Genomic DNA, 18,294 nt, shown 5'->3' on the forward strand with positions numbered 1-18,294 from the left:
GAAGCCAACACTTGTTGAACATGCATTTGAAAGCTGAGGAAAATGGGTCGTTCAAGACATTGTTCAGAAGAACAGCGTACTTTGATTAAAAAGTTGATTAGAGAGGGGAAAACCTATAAAGAGGTGCAAAAAATGATAGGCTGCTCAGCTAAAATGATCTCCAATGCCTTAAAATGGAGAGCAAAACCAGAGAGACGTGGAAGAAAACGGAAGACAACCATCAAAATGGATAGAAGAATAACCAGAATGGCAAAGGCTCAGCCAATGATCACCTCCAGGATGATCAAAGACAGTCTGGAGTTACCTGTAAGTACTGTGACAGTTAGAAGACGTCTGTGTGAAGCTAATCTATTTTCAAGAATCCCCCGCAAAGTCCCTCTGTTAAAAAAAAGGCATGTGCAGAAGAGGTTACAATTTGCCAAAGAACACATCAACTGGCCTAAAGAGAAATGGAGGAACATTTTGTGGACTGATGAGAGTAAAATTGTTCTTTTTGGGTCCAAGGGCCACAGGCAGTTTGTGAGACGACCCCCAAACTCTGAATTCAAGCCACAGTACACAGTGAAGACAGTGAAGCATGGAGGTGCAAGCATCATGATATGGGCATGTTTCTCCTACTATGGTGTTGGGCCTATTTATCGCATACCAGGGATCATGGATCAGTTTGCATATGTTAAAATACTTGAAGAGGTCATGTTGCCCTATGCTGAAGAGGACATGCCCTTGAAACGGTTGTTTCAACAAGACAATGACCCAAAACACACTAGTAAACGGGCAAAGTCTTGGTTCCAAACCAACAAAATTAATGTTATGGAGTGGCCAGCCCAATCTCCAGACCTTAATCCAATTGAGAACTTGTGGGGTGATATCAAAAATGCTGTTTCTGAAGCAAAACCAAGAAATGTGAATGAATTGTGGAATGTTGTTAAAGAATCATGGAGTGGAATAACAGCTGAGAGGTGCCACAAGTTGGTTGACTCCATGCCACACAGATGTCAAGCAGTTTTAAAAAACTGTGGTCATACAACTAAATATTAGTTTAGTGATTCACAGGATTGCCATGATTGCCCATCCCAGAAAAAAAAAAATGTTTGTACAAAATAGTTTTGAGTTTGTACAGTCAAAGGTAGACACTGCTATTTTTTTGAACACACCCCTTTCAACTATCAACTAATTGCCCAATTGCACAGCCTTAAGAGCGTGCATATCATGAATGCTGGGTCTTGTTTGTTTTCTGACTATCTACTGAACCTACTGGTAACTTGTTTGCCACGTAGCAATAAAAAATATACTAAAAACCTTGATTATTCTGGTTAGTCACATTGTACTGCTATTATTTTGAACAAGACTGTAAATCTATGCAGAAACTGGGTTGGGCATGTTTATCAATCTTGTTATAAAGATCCAATAGCAGAGGCATTGTCATTCTGCTGCACAAGAACCTTCCTTTTAAATTAGAAAAATCTGTCAACTATATCAAATTGTATGTGATTATATGAAAAGGGTGCATAACTTAACCCACAAACAAGATTATCCTGAAAGAAAAATAGCTTCCTTCTGCTCTGACAATGTTCCCTAACTCGAAGGGTTATTTTTTCCGGCAGTACAATGCTCTGATCCACTCAGCCAGGCCAATCAAAGTGTGCATCAAGGATGTACACAGGAATATGTACTTCTGCTTGAAAATTGTGATATCTTTCATATTAGCATCCTTCTGAAAAAGGTTGATATTCCCTCTGATAGTAAAGTTTCTTTTGCAGGTGAGTTAGTTTTTGTTTTCATTGCTCCTGTTCTTCCCCATGTTTATTCGGTCTGTTTACTGGCTCCGCTGTAACTTTATTTGAGATGTAATGTGAATGTATTTGGATTCTGCCTGTTTCTGTTGCTGTTTTTACGCTTTGCCAGCAATACTGTGCCTCTCAGATCATCGTTAAGCCATGCCGGCCAAAGTCAATTTGCGTTATTTCCTCACTACTAAATATTCTACGGTCAACGGTTAGTGGTATTATAACAAAGTGAAAGCAATTGGGAACAACAACTTAGGTAGGCCCTGTGAAATCACAAGAGGGGTCAGCGAATGCTGAGGCACAACAGTGCACAGAAGTTGCCAACTTTCTGCAGAATCAATAGCTACAGACCTCCAAACTTCATGTGGCCTTCAGAATAGCTTAAGAACAGTGCGTAGAGAGCTTCATAGAATGGGTTTCCATGGCCGAGTAACTCATCCATTCCTTACATCACCAAGTGCAACGCAAAACGTGGGATGCAGTGGTGTAAAGCACGCCACCACTGGACTGTAGAGGAGTCGAAACGTGTTCTCTGGAATGACCAATCACGCTTCCCTGTCTGCCAATCTGATGGACGAGTCTGGGTTTGGCTGCTGCCAGAAGAACGCTAGTTGCCTGACTGCATTGTGCCAATTGTAAAGTTTGGTGGATGGGGGGTTAGTGTGTGGTTGTTTGTCAGGGGTTGGGCTTAGCCCCTTAGTTCAAGTGAAAGGAACTCTTTATGCTTCAGCATACCATGACATTTTCATGCTCCCAAATTTGTGGGAAGTTTGGGAATGGCCTCTTCCTGTTCCAACATGACTGTGTGCACCATTGCACAAAGCGTCGGCCAAGGCGTGGATGAGCGAGTTTGGTGTGGAGGAACTTGACTGGCCTGCACAGTCCTGACCTCAACCCGACAGAACACCTTTGGGATGAATTAGAGCGGAGACTGAGAGTCAGGCCTTCTCGTCCAGCATCAGTGACTGACCTCACAAATGCGCTTCTAGAACAATGGTCAGAAATTCCCATAAACACACTACTAAACCTTGTGGAAAGCCTTCCCAGAAGAGTTGAAGCTGTTATAGCTGCAAAGGGTGGGCTGACTCCATATTAAACCCTACAGATTAAGAATGGGATGTCATTAATGTTCATGTGCATGGAAAGGCAGGCGTCCCAAAACTTTTGGCAATATAGTGCATGAACTATGAAGAATAGCCATTTTCATAGCCTACATTTGTGCCCTAAACATGAACATAATAAACATAAAACTCTTTATTTGGAATCATTTGTGTTTTAAGGCTATACAACTATAAAAATGGCACCATGACATATAATGAATAACTGACATACATAACATAATATGCAGAAATAACAACCTATTTGCATATTAGACTGGAATACAATACATGGGCGACTCCAGTGATAAGATTGTGATTGGCAAATTCAAGGATCAGCAATAAAATGGGGTATTCACTGTGTCGTTTCCAGTTTTCTGCCTCGTCACTCAGACCCATCCAGTGTGCAAGAAGATTCCGCATCGCCTCTGGGAAAAGTTCGTTTGCCAGCTCCTCTGGAGGGGGCAAATTCGTAATGTGCTCAATGTGTTGGGCCTTAAAACCTTCGACCCGGTGGCTAATGGTGCTGTTGGCAGCACTGAACTGCTGGCCAAGCCAACCCGCCACAGCCTTTAACAGACAGCTCGAGTAGATGGAGTAGCTCTTAAAATGAGTGTGAAACAGAGCCATCACAGTATCCGTCAGTCTTTCCTCATCAATCATCCCGGTAATAGAGTATTCAACATAGTCCAAGACCTTGGTGGTAGTGTTTAATTGTTCCTCTTCAATATTTGTAAGTAACTTCACTTTTTCCGCTAGGCTGTGAAGTTTCTCAGCAAGTAAAGTAGACTGGCTTAAGTGTGTTTGCTCTAAGGAACAGTAGTCATGGTCTGTAGATGATGAAATATCTGACTGAACTGTGGCTATCGGAGAGCTGTTCATTTCCCCTCTGTCAGAGTGTCGATGGCTTTGGTATGATGGACATTTTGCCAAAATTGTTTGCGACTCTTGATCAATTTGGGGTTGAACGTCCTGGGCACCAAGATGATAGGTCGTGTTTAAGTTGTTGTCATTTATTCGAGATTTCCATAGATCCTTACGGACAGAATTATTTAGAAAAATAACAAACAAAAAACATTATTAGAAATTGTCATCAAATAAATATCACAAAATGACAAACTCAGATTACCTGAAATGACTCCATGATTGAGAGCTGGTCTTGTTTGGTATATAGCTCAAACGCCACTCGGAAAACCCCTTGAACACTATAGAACCACAGACTGTTGCTGGAATAAGGAAGTCGTAGCCCTTGGAATCGGAAATCTAGGGAGCAATGAGTAAAATATTAACCTCTTATAGTTCAGGAATATTAACTATTATCATCCAATGCCCAGGCCAAAATATGATCATCATCACATACCTGATGAGAAAACCAGTTTAGTTGCCAATCCCCGTTTAGCAAATTTGGCATGGTATCTGGATTGGTTTTCACTGCGGACGTCTGTGTCTGAGAACAGATCGGCTCCAAGAAAGAGAGGGATCATCTGATCCTACAAAATAAACTAATTAATGAATACACAAAATCTAATTCATTTGAGAACCACACAAAATTAATGTACATACAGTATATGAGTAAATTAAATTGGGTTTTTTGAGGAATGATCAAGTTCTACAAAAAAAAAATCCTGCAAAAAGTACTTTTCTACACTTTCTTCATTTAAAATGGCTTTACAAGCAACAGTAACACTTTATTTTACAGTATCATTGTTACATATGTTACATGCAGTAACTATAGTAATAGCTATAAATTATGCATAATAACATGACAATAACCCTCAATCAAACCCTAATCATAACCCTATAGTAAGCACATAGTTAATTAATATTACTCAATACTTAAATGTATAATTACAGTGTAACAATGACACCTTAAAATAAAGCATAACCTACTTTATTTTAAGCAGATGTAGTGTGATTACTATATGTACTTAGCAGTAAATGATGCATATGTACAAGCAACAAACCATAAACCATATCCAGTAGTTATTACTCAGTAAATATTCGAGTAAGTGCAATGAAACTGCGCAACCCTAAAATAATGTGTAATCCAAAAACAACTTTAAACTGATATGAATTAAAGAGATTTGTAAACGTTCATTTATTTTATCAATAATCAAGCAAAGGGTGAACGCTCACTTGAAAAATGAGAAGCCACAGTGGAAACCCGGCTGAAATAACCCATCTGGTTTTTGTTGGTCTTCCAGAGCCTGGTCACACCTGGTTTTGCAGGCTGGATTTAAACGTTTTTTGACCACGTCATTAGCTGACCAACCATCTAAAACCAGTTGAACAGCAGCTTGGCCAGGCTGTGGGACCAGATTAAACCAGCTAAGACCAGCCAACCAACATAGACTGGCTTTAGCTGTGTTTTTTCCAGCAGTGAAAGCACCTCTTTGTTATGATGATAAGTAAAGGACATTGCAATTCTTTCCATACAGGGAAAACTATTGCTAAGACCAGCCTAATAAATCAGATGTGACCAGGTGTAGGCTGGTTTCAGCAGGGTATGTGGTAAAAAAAAAATTTTTTTTGTTTGTTTATAAAACACCACTTTTGAAGAAGAATGCACATTGTTATGTATATAGTGTGAAGTCTGATGTTTGAGAAAATATAAGGGGTCACTAACTTTGTCAATTCTTTTACTTTTTTTTATATGGTGAGACAGAAAGAATTAAGTACCTAGGGGTGTCGCACCAAAGGACAACATAAATTAACACTTTTATAGTGGTTCCAAAAAATGAAATATTTAAACAATTCTGAGACACAATATCACCATGTGCAGATGTCATGGGCTTTACAGTAACAAGACCTTGAATTGGGTCCTTCAACTAATTAAAATTGTCAATGGAATAGGCCTGATTTAAAACCAGGATATGGTGTCACACCAGAGGACATGGTTTTTAGTGACAAATTTATAAAGTTCCTACGCTTTTAGAAATATATGGATGAATATAAAATTGTACAATTATGTCTGAGGTATTTTTCTTTTTAATTTATAAAAGCTATAATTCATTGAACCATGCTTGAGACAGTCACACCATATGACAATTTTAAGATTTGGCTAAAATACATTTTTAAAAAGGTTTTATATGAATAGTTCCATGTAAGACACAAATGTTTAACCATTTACTGCAATTTATATGATGACAATACAAATGTTATTCATGTGTGACAGTCACATCAACAACTCATGTATACACGTCCAAATAAACAGTACTATTGTGTTTTTGTTAGTGGTACACTTACCTCATTTGTACTTCGTTTAGTAACGTGAAACGTGTTGTTGTTTGTAAGATACAAGAATCGTATCCTCCTCTTTCCACTCTCCCAATGCGACATGTTGATGAGAGACACTCCTCCAGATGTCATGATGCTTTACAGACAGGAATATGTTAAAAAAGTAGAGAAATTAAGTGCTTTATTGCAAATGACATGACATGCCAGATATCCCATTTAATGTGGTTACAGAAGAGCATGGTAAAACAGCAAACTCTAACTTAGGAACGGTCATATAGCCCGCTTATGCTTAAAGTATGAAGTATTCCTCAGACGCCGTGATGTTTGCATGGATGTTTACTTCCGGATTGGGTCAATCAGCAGACAGCGCGTTGTAGGATTTGCCCTTCGAACCGGACGCGCATTGTGATCATCAAACATGGCGGCGGTGGAGTTTGGAGATGCAGAATTGTTCGAGCAATTCGAAGAGAAAGCGCCAACGCATATTCGTCTGATAGATGAAGACGAGGAGGAAGAGGGTGAGAGTTCAGAGCGACTCCGGGGGCTTCGGCAGACGTTAGAAGTGTGCGAAGAAACGATAGAGCGTCTGAACGCAGAGAATATCCTTCTAGTGTCTCGTCCAGTGCGCGCGCTGGCTTTCGTTCTCGGATTATATATGTATATTTGTCTGCTTTACTGGGTTGTTGAGTATGGATGTATCCCTGCATACAACTGTATTTATTATTGTGTTTTTGATTGTATGCATATGTTAAAAGGCAATGTAGGGGGGAAATGTGTGTGCAAATCAGTTACGATGACAGTATGATTAACGGGATAGTGCTCCCAAAAAGGACATTTCTGTCATTAATCCCTCACCCTCATGTCGTTCCAAGACCCATAAGACGTTCGTTCATTTTCGGAACTCAAATGAAGATAGTTTTGAATGAAGTCTGATAGCTTTAATATCTTTCTGCGTCTTGATTACCTTTCTGGGGCTTGAATGTGGTAGTTGCGTAGCTGTCAATGGAGGGAAAAGAAAGATCTCTCAGATTTCATCAAAATATCTTGTTTTGTGTTTTGACGATAAAAGAAAGTCTTATGGGTTTGGGAAAACCACGAGGGTGAGTAGTTAATAATAACAATTTCATTTCTGAGTGAACTATTCCTGTAAGTTTGCACCAACAGCAGATTTGTTTGTTTGTTTGTGTTTGTTATGGTCAAATATAATAACTGTTATTTTTAATGTTTCTGTTAGAAAAGCATACTTAATTTACAGTTGCACATTCTGCAAGTGACATCAAGCACAAAGACTGAAAATGTACAGGTGAAAAAAGAAAATTGAATGTTTAGTACTTAGATTTGTTTTTTTTAAATCTTCAGTCAAGATGATTTAAGATAGGAAGTTTCTGTAATATAACCACTGGTGTAGAAAGACGATTCACTGGATTAAATATGCTTTTGTATTATCTAATTTCAAAATTAACCTAATCAATCAGATGAAAAATGCTGATACGTTTACACAATACGCTTGTGCACCCCACCCCACCCCTACTATCTGCTATTTCTATTTTTTTTGTTTTTCCCACTGCTTGTTGTCTGTCTTTATATCGAGTGTTGAATTTTGTACCTTAATGATGATCCACATGAGGAACTGAAGAGAAAGTTGAACATATTAAGTCGTCCCACGTGAGTGAATAATAATTATTTACGCTTTATTTTAATAGACAGTTAAACCGGGCATGTGAAATTATTGTTTTATTGATTCAACGGTCATTTTGATGCCAGGGGTATAAAAATAGCAGATTCCAAAACTGATGGGCCACTTTGTCAGGTTAATTATGGAAACAGCATCATTTCCAAGTAGGTACTTTGTGGATCATCCTTCATTTTTTTATGTTTTCGAAAATGTAGTTTTATTGCGAGATGTCACTCTCTCTCTGTGTGTGTGTGTGTGTGTGTGTGTGTGTGTGTGTGTGTTTAGGCAGTGTCGGAAAGATATCGAAGACTTCATCTACTGTCTTGTCCAGAAACGCCTACATGAGTGTAACAATGATCCAGAAGGCTCTGCTCTTCATGTCAACCCACATGTACATCTTTAATATTACTTGACAAGGAATTTGATACAATAGTCTTCATTAGTAAGCAACAATTCTGTTTGTTTCTTTGTTTTTGTAGCATTCAAGTTTCGTCATGGAGGAGAGCTATAAAGCGAAGACTTCCAGTGACTCCAAACACTTAAAAAATGCTTTCAGTGTGAGTTTTATAAAGCAGTGACACATCGCTCATTATTCATATTCATTTAGACCATTGAAGCCACTAAAAATCAAACTTTTTTTTGGTTTGTAGATAATAGGAAGTGTTTTATACTTCACCAACTTCTGTGTTGATAAACTTGGCCAGCCGCTGCTGAATGAAAACCCCCAACTGACCGAGGGATGGGAAGTTCCCAAGTATCCTAAAAGTGTATAGCCAGCTTACACTTGCTGTGCTTTTTGTAATCTAGGTAATGCTTTTACTCTGTCTTACACGTCTATGTACATCACTGCTCCTGAATCATTTTTTTGCAAAGATACCAGCAGATCTTTGGACAGATCATTGCCCTCGAGGGCCAAGAGGTGCAGGTAAAGGAGAAAAGGTATGTTTACAATAGCAGCATTTGGATATTAATATTTTTATGGCATTGCAACCAGGCTGATGCTTGTCTTCAGATGACATTTTTTGCAAATCAGTATTGTTTTAGATTGCTTGTGTTGTCTTTCCAGACCTAGACCATGCTGTTTTAACTGCTGTTCTGAGGCCCATCAGCTGCGTGACTGTCCTGAGGTGTTTCTCTTTAATTATTGACATGATATCTGTACTAGATTGATATTTTTACAGGTGCATTATTGTGTTTTATAATTTGCGTAAGATCATTTATATAACAGTTAAATAAATCAAACTTTGAGCCTTAACTTTTAACTAGGACTGTAGTAACTTTTTCAACTTTACCGTTTAAGCCCAAAGATATGGCTCGTATCAATGAAAAAAGAAAGGAGTTTTCACAGAACAACAATCAGAGCAACCAACGCTACCATGCAGAAGAGGTTGAGGAGCGATTTGCAAAGTACAAGCCAGGAATAATGAGGTCAGCCATCTAATGAAGTGTTTGGTTTTATGTCGGGGTAAAAGAAAATTTGTATTCAGTGTCTAAACAATTTATTAATTTAACAAACTAGTGTAGTCTGAGACCGTGTCGGCTGCAAAGATGAAGTTGATGACTGGCTGTCATCTCCACAGTAGAGTTGTCAAAAGTACCGACTTCGGTATTAATTGACATTTTAAAAATGTGACGCTTCGAGCGGAATTGTAAACACCTCTGACTGGCCATCGTTTTCACGTATTCATCCAATATGTCTTTGATTGGCTACAATGATCAGCACTTCAAAAACATGTTTTAAATATACATCAATGTTGTTCTTCACAGAGCGTTTACACTGATACAAACGGGAGCGTTTGAAAGCATAAGCTCCCATGTGCTTTCAAACGTGCTGATCATTGTAGCCAACAGACAAATCTGATGAGTGTGTGAATACAATGTCCAATCAGAGGTGTTTATGATTCCGCTCAGTGTCACATTTTTAAAATTTAAGTACTGACTTGCTACCAAAGTTAGTACCTTTTACAACACAACTTCACAGTATAGTGAATGCACCTATAGAGAGATATGCACGTTAAGTCAAGTCACGCAGTAAGCACTGTACTAATTTAGCTTCCACACAAATTTATCAATGTTCGTTAGGCGATTTTAAGTGACTAATGTTAGACTACTACTTGTATGTTTCAAATGATAGGCCATGTTTGAGGTCAATAAATGATTGGTGAACGTTTGAATTTCCTGTCTGAGCAGCCGTTTTAACAATCTGTCCATCACAAACTGCGTGACTTCACTTCCTGTGCAGTATTTCTTATTCTCTGACTGACCGACTACAATTTGGTCGACTATAGTCTCTTCTTGTTGACAGTTGTTTAGTCGACTATTAGGAGGCAGGCCTAATAAAAGGCGTCAAAGAATATTCTTAATGAAGTAACCTAAGATCAAAACATTAGCACAAAAAAAATATATACAAAAAAGTATGAAGCAATCCTATTCCCAGATCATTTAATATAGGCTTCCAGATGTTCCAAAATAAATCTAGTTTGTCATTGATAAACCGCTGTATCTCTATATGTATAGAGTTCATCTACTCGCATCAAATGTTAAGCATGTCCAGTTTCCACATCTGGACTTTTGTTCATTTTCGAAACACAAATGAAGATATTTTTACTGTTAGCCAAGGTTGTTTTAACAACTTTACCTGTCTAGTTGTAACTGAATCACAAATCTCATAATTATGTAGCCCGCTTTAAATTAGTATACAATTATATAATTCCTAATTTAGCGAATAGTGTAATAAATATTGCATGTAGAATTATAGACCTCTACACTCCAGTACTGATAACATAACAGATACACTTTGTTTTTCCACCCATATTTCCTTCCCCAAATATTTTAATTTGATAATATAAGGCCCGGTTTCACAGTCAGTGCCTAGATTTAGCCAGGATTAGGCATTTAAGGAGCTTTTATAAACATGCCTTAGAAAAAAGCATGACTGGTGTGCATCTTGAGACAGAACAATGGAACTGACATATTTTAAGATCTTTCAGTTAAAACAGCTCAAAATTGCATTTTAGTCTGGGACTAGAGTTAAGCTTTTGTCTGTGAAACCAGGGGTTAAGGACATTTTTCTGATATGGAGTTTATATTGTCTTTGTGTAGTCAAGACCTCCATGATGCTCTTGGGATTACAGTAAACACCCTTCCTCCGTTCATCTATCGCATGAGGGAGCTCGGCTACCCGCCTGGCTGGTTAAAAGAGGCAGAAATGGAAAACTCTGGCCTGATGCTCTATGATGGTAAGAGTGAGTTTGGTATTTACTTATGGCCAGTGAATTGTAAGGTTTTTTTTTCCTTGAGGGGGTTAGTTGCAGCTGACCACGTCACTGCAAGACCTTCACCTTCCAGAAGCATGATTTAAGGAAAGGATTGTGTGTTTTAAATGGAACTATACCACAACTAACTCATTAACTTTTCTTTGCAAGGATCAAATGATGGAGATGAAAATAACTCCAGCCAAAAGATATCGTACGATGTCTCCAAACTGGTTGACTTTCCTGGCTTCAATGTCTCTACACCACCCAACATAAGAGATGTAAGTGTACATACATTCCAATTGGTCACAAAACAAGCAAAGAAATGTTTGTTTCCACCACCTTCAATTCCAAGTATTGACAAACACGTCACAATATTTCATTCACAACCACCTACAACACCCAGGCATAGTAGTGTAAATTTTGAATGAGCAAAGCATCACCGACTAGTGTTGCACAATATACAAATGCTTCATAGTATTGTGCGGTAGGGAACATAGTGAGCATTGCTCCCTGGTTTTCACCTGTGCATAGTGGGATTTTTTGGCATTGTGGATGTTTCAGTGCACTGGACGGATTTGGGAATTGAGACAGCTCTTAAAATGGCTGACTCCCTGATCAGTGTCCTAAGTACTGAAATAGGGAGCTGATTGAGACGCACCTCTTGTTTATAAGCTGACCGTCAACAAATGCAGATGTGGATGGCTGTATATTATGTTCATGTGAATAAACCTGTTTTGCCTCTCAAGTCTCCTGTTGAAATCAAACAAACCCTTCTGTGTTTCCCCTCAATATACAGGATTTCAGGTCTTTCGGTTCCATTCCAATGCAGCCTCAGCAATGGAAGCAAAATTTTGCTGCTTTTTTAACCAGTACCTTTCCAACGGTAAAAACCCTTTTCGATATATCTTTCTAGTTTATTACCTTTATTGATATTTCCCAAGGAATTTATGATATCTATATGTGCACAGCAGGCCAACAGCTGCACTAAGAGGCGTCATGAGTCTGAATCGACACCTGAGAAGACAAAGAAATTGAGATCTAATTCAGAGCAAGCACACCAGGCATCGGATATGGAGATAGAGTCAGGTACACGGCTGTGTAGGTTTTATGAGCACAGATTGTTCCAGAATACATACTTGACATTGCATTATTGCAGTGAATCTATAAACGTATGTTTGTTTTTTGTTTTTTTAAATATGCTACTTAAAGTAGTACACCAAATTATTTTTTTTATTTTTTTTAGAACCACTGAAATGAAAGTTTTCACTTAGCCAAAAACCTTGACTGAAAATAATTTAATAATCAACTAATCACATTTATTTAATAAACAACAAGTGAAAACTAAGATTTCAAACTCATGTAAACATTTACATTGCACATTAGGCAGTTCTCTATAAAACATTTAATTATATAGTTGTTTCATTACTTTGCTTTGTTATTGAAATATAAACATTTAAACTGTAGCTGAAATAACATTTTTTTTGTGAATTGGAAACATTGGTTCATTGATTTACCAGGAAGCTCAAACGTGATGCGTAACATGAGAATGAACCTCATTGGTTCTCAACTGATGTGCGAGTTGATCAAGGTTTAAATGTGAGAAAAAGCTTAAATTCAATCTGTTCCTCATATAAAGCGACTGAGTCTCTTCAGAACATTTTGGTCTAAACCTCAATTCATATTATTAGTTTTTATCATGAAGAAAATCATCATGATTTCGTCCTTCTATAGATCATGACGCGCCTCAAATGAGATCTGATGGTTTCCAGTTCCACCCCCCACTCCCTCCTGGTACTTCGTCCCTAAGTGTTCCTCCACCTCTACCGCTGGGAACGCCTCCATCCACACCTCCAGTCCCTAAGGGTACTCCACCAGCAACTCCACCTACAAGTTATTCTCCATCCACCCACGTGAGGGGCATGACTGAGGGGGAGGAGTCAGAAGATGGGCTGACTTTGGAGGAACTGGAGGAGCAGCAAAGGCTTCTTTGGGCAGCCCTTGAGAAGGCGGATACTACAACCAACAGCGATTCTGAAGCTGGAGCTTCCGTGACCCCTGTCCCAAGTTCCCCCAGTGTTGTCACTTCGCTTAAGCTTGACACCGAGGAAGAGGGAGAAAAGACGGAGGACTCAAGTCATGCATTTGAAATCAAGAGCACACCGACTTCACCCGCTGGTCTAGTAACCACCTGCGAGGTTGAAACGGTAGATAAAACAACCTGTGACGGACAGGAAAAACATTCAGCTAATGAAAACGTGATCGACTTGCCAGAAGAGATGAGTGATATTATCGTCCTGGATGAAATTTACGAGGAAAACAGTAATCAGGATGCAATGAATGGGACTTCAGCCTCTCCGCAGATAAGCACTCAAGAGTCGAGTGCTCAAGCTGCTGATGACACGGAGGAACCTGCCGTAAATAAAGTATCTTTCGTCCCACACCGTAGCAGATTTGCTGCAGGAATAATCCCTTTTGAGGACACTCCTGAGTTTACAGAAGTTGCTGAAGCAACGGGGGTTTACCTCAAGATTCGAGATTTACTAAAAGGCTCTCCAAGAAATCAGGCAAAAAACAAGAAATAACTGAAGTCGTCTGTTTTTATGGCCCACCTGTGGACAATAAGCTTCGTTTTCTTTCTCTTACAGTCCTTTTGTATGTAGTTTTACTTTGGTGCTTTGTATCTTTTTACTGCTATCGTGTGATTTTTAAAAACACAAAAAGGTTACATTTGATTTGTACCTGGATATTAACTGACTGTGGGTACAGTTTTTTTTTATTATTCTTCCTGTTCAGTTTTCTGTTATTTCAATTATTGCTACATCTCATGGTATGCTCATTTGTATGCCCACCGTAGATAATCTGTGTAATTTATTGTGAATATCTTTCAGCTTAAATTTCTTAAGAATTCTCACTCAATTAAAAGTTTTTAACTGGAGCTCGGTAGTAAAATTGTCATTGCACTTTCATTTTTATTAATACATTTCTTTGCCTGTTCTACACAATCTATTTTATTTTTCTTTATACCATGGGCTGTCTAAATACTCACTTCTCATCGGCTACAAGGTGTGCATTAAAAACGATGTAATGCACCAGTAGGGAGATCGCTCTGCGCACCTGTGACTTAACTACTAATTAGCTGCATTATATTTCTCGGCAGTGAGGTGGTAACAACTTTTTTTGAAGTAATTATTACACGTACACTTCTTCATTAGTTAGTTGAGACGCTGCACAGACGTAGTTCACACTCTGCAAATAATTCAAATAAATGTTATAATTCACTCAAATAAATGTAATCTTACTGCACTTTTTATCTCTGTGTCTGATTTAGAGCGTACCGAGTGCTAGATGTAATGAGTTGTAGCTGACAAAAGGAATTCATTTTAATAAACTTCAATACATTTTTTGCTGCTAACACCTTGAGTATATCTTAAAATACTGAAGTATCACAATATACCAAGTAGTATCATAACACCTTGCAGTATTGTGATAATTCATAATTACAATTTACAAAAGAAACATTTTTATAAATCCATAGATAATTGAAAACAACTAGATTAAATTTTCCACTGAATACTTCATTAATGAGAATGAATAATTGGCTATAGCAAAAAGTCTGTAAACAAATTGCATGATTTATTGTGGTGAATCAATTAAATAATAGGCCTACTTTTAAATGTAAACTTATAACCAAGAGGAAACGAAGCAAGGGAATCATTGACTCACCCAAATTATTCACAATTACGAATTAATTCTGAAATGAAACACCCGCAGAGTGTTACAGTCTAGAAACAAACAGGCATCGCCAGTATTTTGAAGCTTTAGTATCGTGATACTACTCTAGTACTGGTATACCGTGCGACCATACTAACATCAATAACAGCTTTAATATCTCAGTATTGGCAGGTGACCATGGTAAGTGGGATAATCAAATCCACGGCTGTGCATTACACTATTTTAATGCATAATGTGCAGGCAAATAACCACTCGACGCAAAATAAGTGCATTAAAATTGTGAAAGGCATTTACTTAATGTGGTTGTATTTTACTATTTTGTAATAATACGTTTACATAGAAAGGTATAAAGGCATCCAGAGGGTTTTGGTTTTTATTAATATTCTTTGCTTTTGAAACTGTTTTGATTTGTCTTGGTCTTTTTGCACAATGTAAATGGAATGGTAAATGGACTGCATTTATATTGCGCTTTTATCCAAAGCGCTTTACATTTTGCCTCACATTCACCCATTCATACACCGACGGCGATGTCAGCCATGTAGGGCGCCATCCAGCTCGTCGGGAGCAGCTGGGGTTAGGTGTCTTGCTCATGGACACTTCGACACTTGGTCAGGTGGAACTGGGGATTGAACCACCAACCTTCTGGTTTGTAGACAACCTACATGAGCCACTGCCGCCCCCTGCGGCAATGTACGACAATGTATGCAAAACAATTGCAAGGAAGGCTATTAGTGAATTTACTGAATGGAAGTTGCATTGGTACATATTTTTTGGCTTCAATATTTGTATTGTGTGGTAACAAAATTGTATTGTGTGGTTTTATAAAAGTAATAAGGTACTTGAGGCTAGTGCTGTATCATGAATAAGGCTGCATTCACGTGCTCTCGGAATTACTGTAAATAATCCTCATCCCTGTTTGGCAAGGTCAAGTCTTAAAATATTGGACAATTTGTCCTTTATATGACATGGACAAGTTAGTTCAGTTTGTAAAATTTCCACTTCCCAGAACGCGATTAATAATTTATGATATATATATAAAAAAAAATTTTTTTAAAGTTCGAGTTAACTTTTCTTGAAAACTGAATGCTTAATAAAAAAAAAAAGCAATTACATAATTTAGAAGAAAATAGAGCCAAAACAAAGTTTGAATTCAGGTGTTCCAATCACATCCATGGCCACAGGTGTATAAAATCAAGTACTAGGCATGCAGACACTTCAACAAACATCTGTGATAGAATGGGTCGCGATCTCAGGAGCTCAGTGAATTCAAGCGGGGTACCATGATAGGAAATTTCACAAATGGATTTATTGCAGAGATGGCAAAACTACTAAATATTCCACATTCAACTGTTAGTGGTATTATAACAAAGTGGAAATAATTGGGAACAACAGCAACTCAGTCATGAAGCGGTATAGGCCACATAAAATCACAGAGCGGGGTCAGCGCATGTTGAGGTGCACAGAAGACGCCAACTTTCTACAGAGTCAATAGATACAGAGCTCCAAACTTCTTGTGGCCTTCAGATTAGCTCAAGAACGGGCCGTAGAGAGCTTCATGGAATGGGTTTTCATGGCCGAGCAGCTCATCCAAGCATTTAATTCACCAAATGCAATGCAAAGTGTCGGATGTAGTAGTAGTGTAGTAGTGTAAAGCTCGTCGCCACTGAACTCTAGAGCAGTGGAGACATGTCCTGGAGTGGCCAATCATGCTTCTCTGTCTGGCAATGTGATGGACGAGTCTGGGTTTGGCATTTGCCAGGAGAACGGTACTTGCCTGATTGCATTGTGCCAAGTTTGGTGGAGGTTTTTTTTAATGGTTTGCGGGGTTTTTTTCAGAGGTTGGGCTTGGCCCCTTTGCTTCTTGAATGCTTGAAAATTCCCCCAAAACACTCCTAAACCTTGTGGAAAGCCTTTCCAGAAGAGTTGAAGCTGTTATAGCTGCAAAGTGTGGGCCAACTCCATACTAATGAGCATGTAAAGGCAGATGTCCTAAAACTTTTGGCAATATAGTGTATCTTTGTTGCCCTGATCAGATGCCTTCTTAACTGCTGTTTTCACACCTCTATAATTTTTAATTGTGTATTTGTAATTGAGATAAAACTGCACATCACACATTTTTATTCATCTAAATGTGCATGGTGTCAGGATGTTTGTATTTTGAACATCTTTTTACCCCTGTGTGAAGACCGAAAAATAACTATAAATAGAGTTTATCTAGGCCTTAAAGGGCCAAACTATTTTTGGTAACACTTTATTTTACAGTGTCCTTGTTAAACATGCTACAATTAGCTACTGTAGTAATAACTATACATTATGCATAATTACATGCAACTAACCCTAAAGTAAACCAACCCCCATTCCTTATCCTAACCCTAAAGTACTTGTAGATACTTAATATCATTCTATATACTTAAATCGTGGTAGAATGGGGGTTCGGGGGTCAGAGCGGTGTAACTCATCATACTGTCTAAATACAATACACTTACAGTAGTACAGATTTGACAGCATAAGCAAAATCTTCAGTCTAAATCAAAATGTAGTACCTTACACCAGGGAATGGTTTGTGCAGCTGAAGCCGCTGCTTTGCGTCACCTTGCTGGCAAAAGAAAACTAAATTTCAGCATTCTGTGCTGGAAGACAAGGCAGATGTCTGATTATTAACTTTACGCCTGCTCCCTTTGATGAAAAGTCAAATTGCTGCATGTTTATTAAGCCACGTGGCGCCACTGTTCATATTTCTGCTTTGTTCCAGAGGGTCTTCTTGGGTGTATGGGGACATAAGCCAATGAAATGGCAGCATTCTGTGGTAAAAGATGGAAAGGATGTCTGATTATTACCTTAAACTTCATACCTGCTCTCTTTTATCGAGAATCAAATTACTACCCACATGTCTTTTGTTACTTTGTTCTGTTTTACATTATAATACTGTACATAACTACAAGTAATCTTTGTGGAAATGAAGATCTTACCTCGTGACAAGCCATGACTGTCTGGATGGGTTGTGCATTCTTGTGTGGCGACCGAGAGTTCTGAAGCTGGGGTGGCCCGTCCGGTCCTTGCGGGTGCTATTTTTTCGGATCACACGGGCCAGCCTTCATTGAGCATCAATGAGCCTTGGCCGCCCTTGACCCTGTCGCCTGTTCACCATTGTTCATTCCTTGGAGCACTTTTGATAGACACTGACCACTACAGACCGGGAACACCCCACAAGAGCTGCAGTTTTGGAGATGCTCTGACCCAGTCGTCTAGCCATCACAATTTGGCCCTTGACAAACGTGCTCATATCCTTACACTTGCCCGTTTTTCCTACTTCTAACACATCGGCTGAATCCGAAATTCGAACCCTATACCCTTAGGAGGGGACAGCCATTTGTAGGGGTTTCCGAAACCACAGTGTACGTTATTGAGTGCACTCATTCAATCTCACACCGATGTACACATAACAGCTGTCCGAATTCACTCACTTGTTTTCATTCACTCCATCAAGTGAACTAAAGTAGGGAATAGTG

The 18,294-nt window shown here is 38.7% G+C and overlaps 2 protein-coding genes across 4 annotated transcripts; one reads left to right on the forward strand and one right to left on the reverse strand.

Moving 5' to 3' along the window:
* Positions 1-3,021: 3,021 nt before the first annotated feature.
* On the reverse strand, positions 3,022-6,473 carry si:ch211-110p13.9 (uncharacterized protein LOC562347 homolog). Its single transcript, XM_067437708.1, has 5 exons — positions 6,382-6,473; positions 6,131-6,257; positions 4,245-4,374; positions 4,014-4,147; positions 3,022-3,919 (listed from the first exon to the last, which is right to left on the reverse strand). Exons 1-5 carry the CDS (start codon positions 6,393-6,395, stop codon positions 3,146-3,148), a joined length of 1,179 nt encoding a protein of 392 aa, XP_067293809.1. The 5' UTR covers positions 6,396-6,473; the 3' UTR covers positions 3,022-3,145.
* Positions 6,474-6,483: 10 nt separating this feature from the next.
* Positions 6,484-14,363, forward strand: zcchc8 (zinc finger, CCHC domain containing 8). 3 transcript variants are annotated; one of them, XM_067437705.1, is made up of 14 exons: positions 6,485-6,720; positions 7,744-7,786; positions 7,886-7,960; positions 8,082-8,187; positions 8,276-8,353; positions 8,447-8,550; positions 8,670-8,735; positions 8,863-8,923; positions 9,097-9,224; positions 10,899-11,035; positions 11,222-11,331; positions 11,850-11,936; positions 12,022-12,139; positions 12,785-14,363. In XM_067437705.1, the coding sequence occupies exons 1-14, from the start codon at positions 6,540-6,542 to the stop codon at positions 13,633-13,635; spliced, it is 2,145 nt and encodes a 714-aa protein (XP_067293806.1). In that variant the 5' UTR covers positions 6,485-6,539; the 3' UTR covers positions 13,636-14,363. The 3 variants fall into 3 exon arrangements, with proteins under 3 accessions (XP_067293808.1, XP_067293806.1, XP_067293807.1); XM_067437706.1 differs by having other exon boundaries at positions 12,025-12,139; XM_067437707.1 differs by lacking the exon at positions 7,886-7,960 and having other exon boundaries at positions 6,484-6,720.
* Positions 14,364-18,294: the final 3,931 nt, after the last annotated feature.

This window comes from Pseudorasbora parva, chromosome 3 (assembly GCF_024679245.1).
Source record: "Pseudorasbora parva isolate DD20220531a chromosome 3, ASM2467924v1, whole genome shotgun sequence".
Lineage (NCBI taxonomy): Eukaryota > Metazoa > Chordata > Actinopteri > Cypriniformes > Gobionidae > Pseudorasbora > Pseudorasbora parva.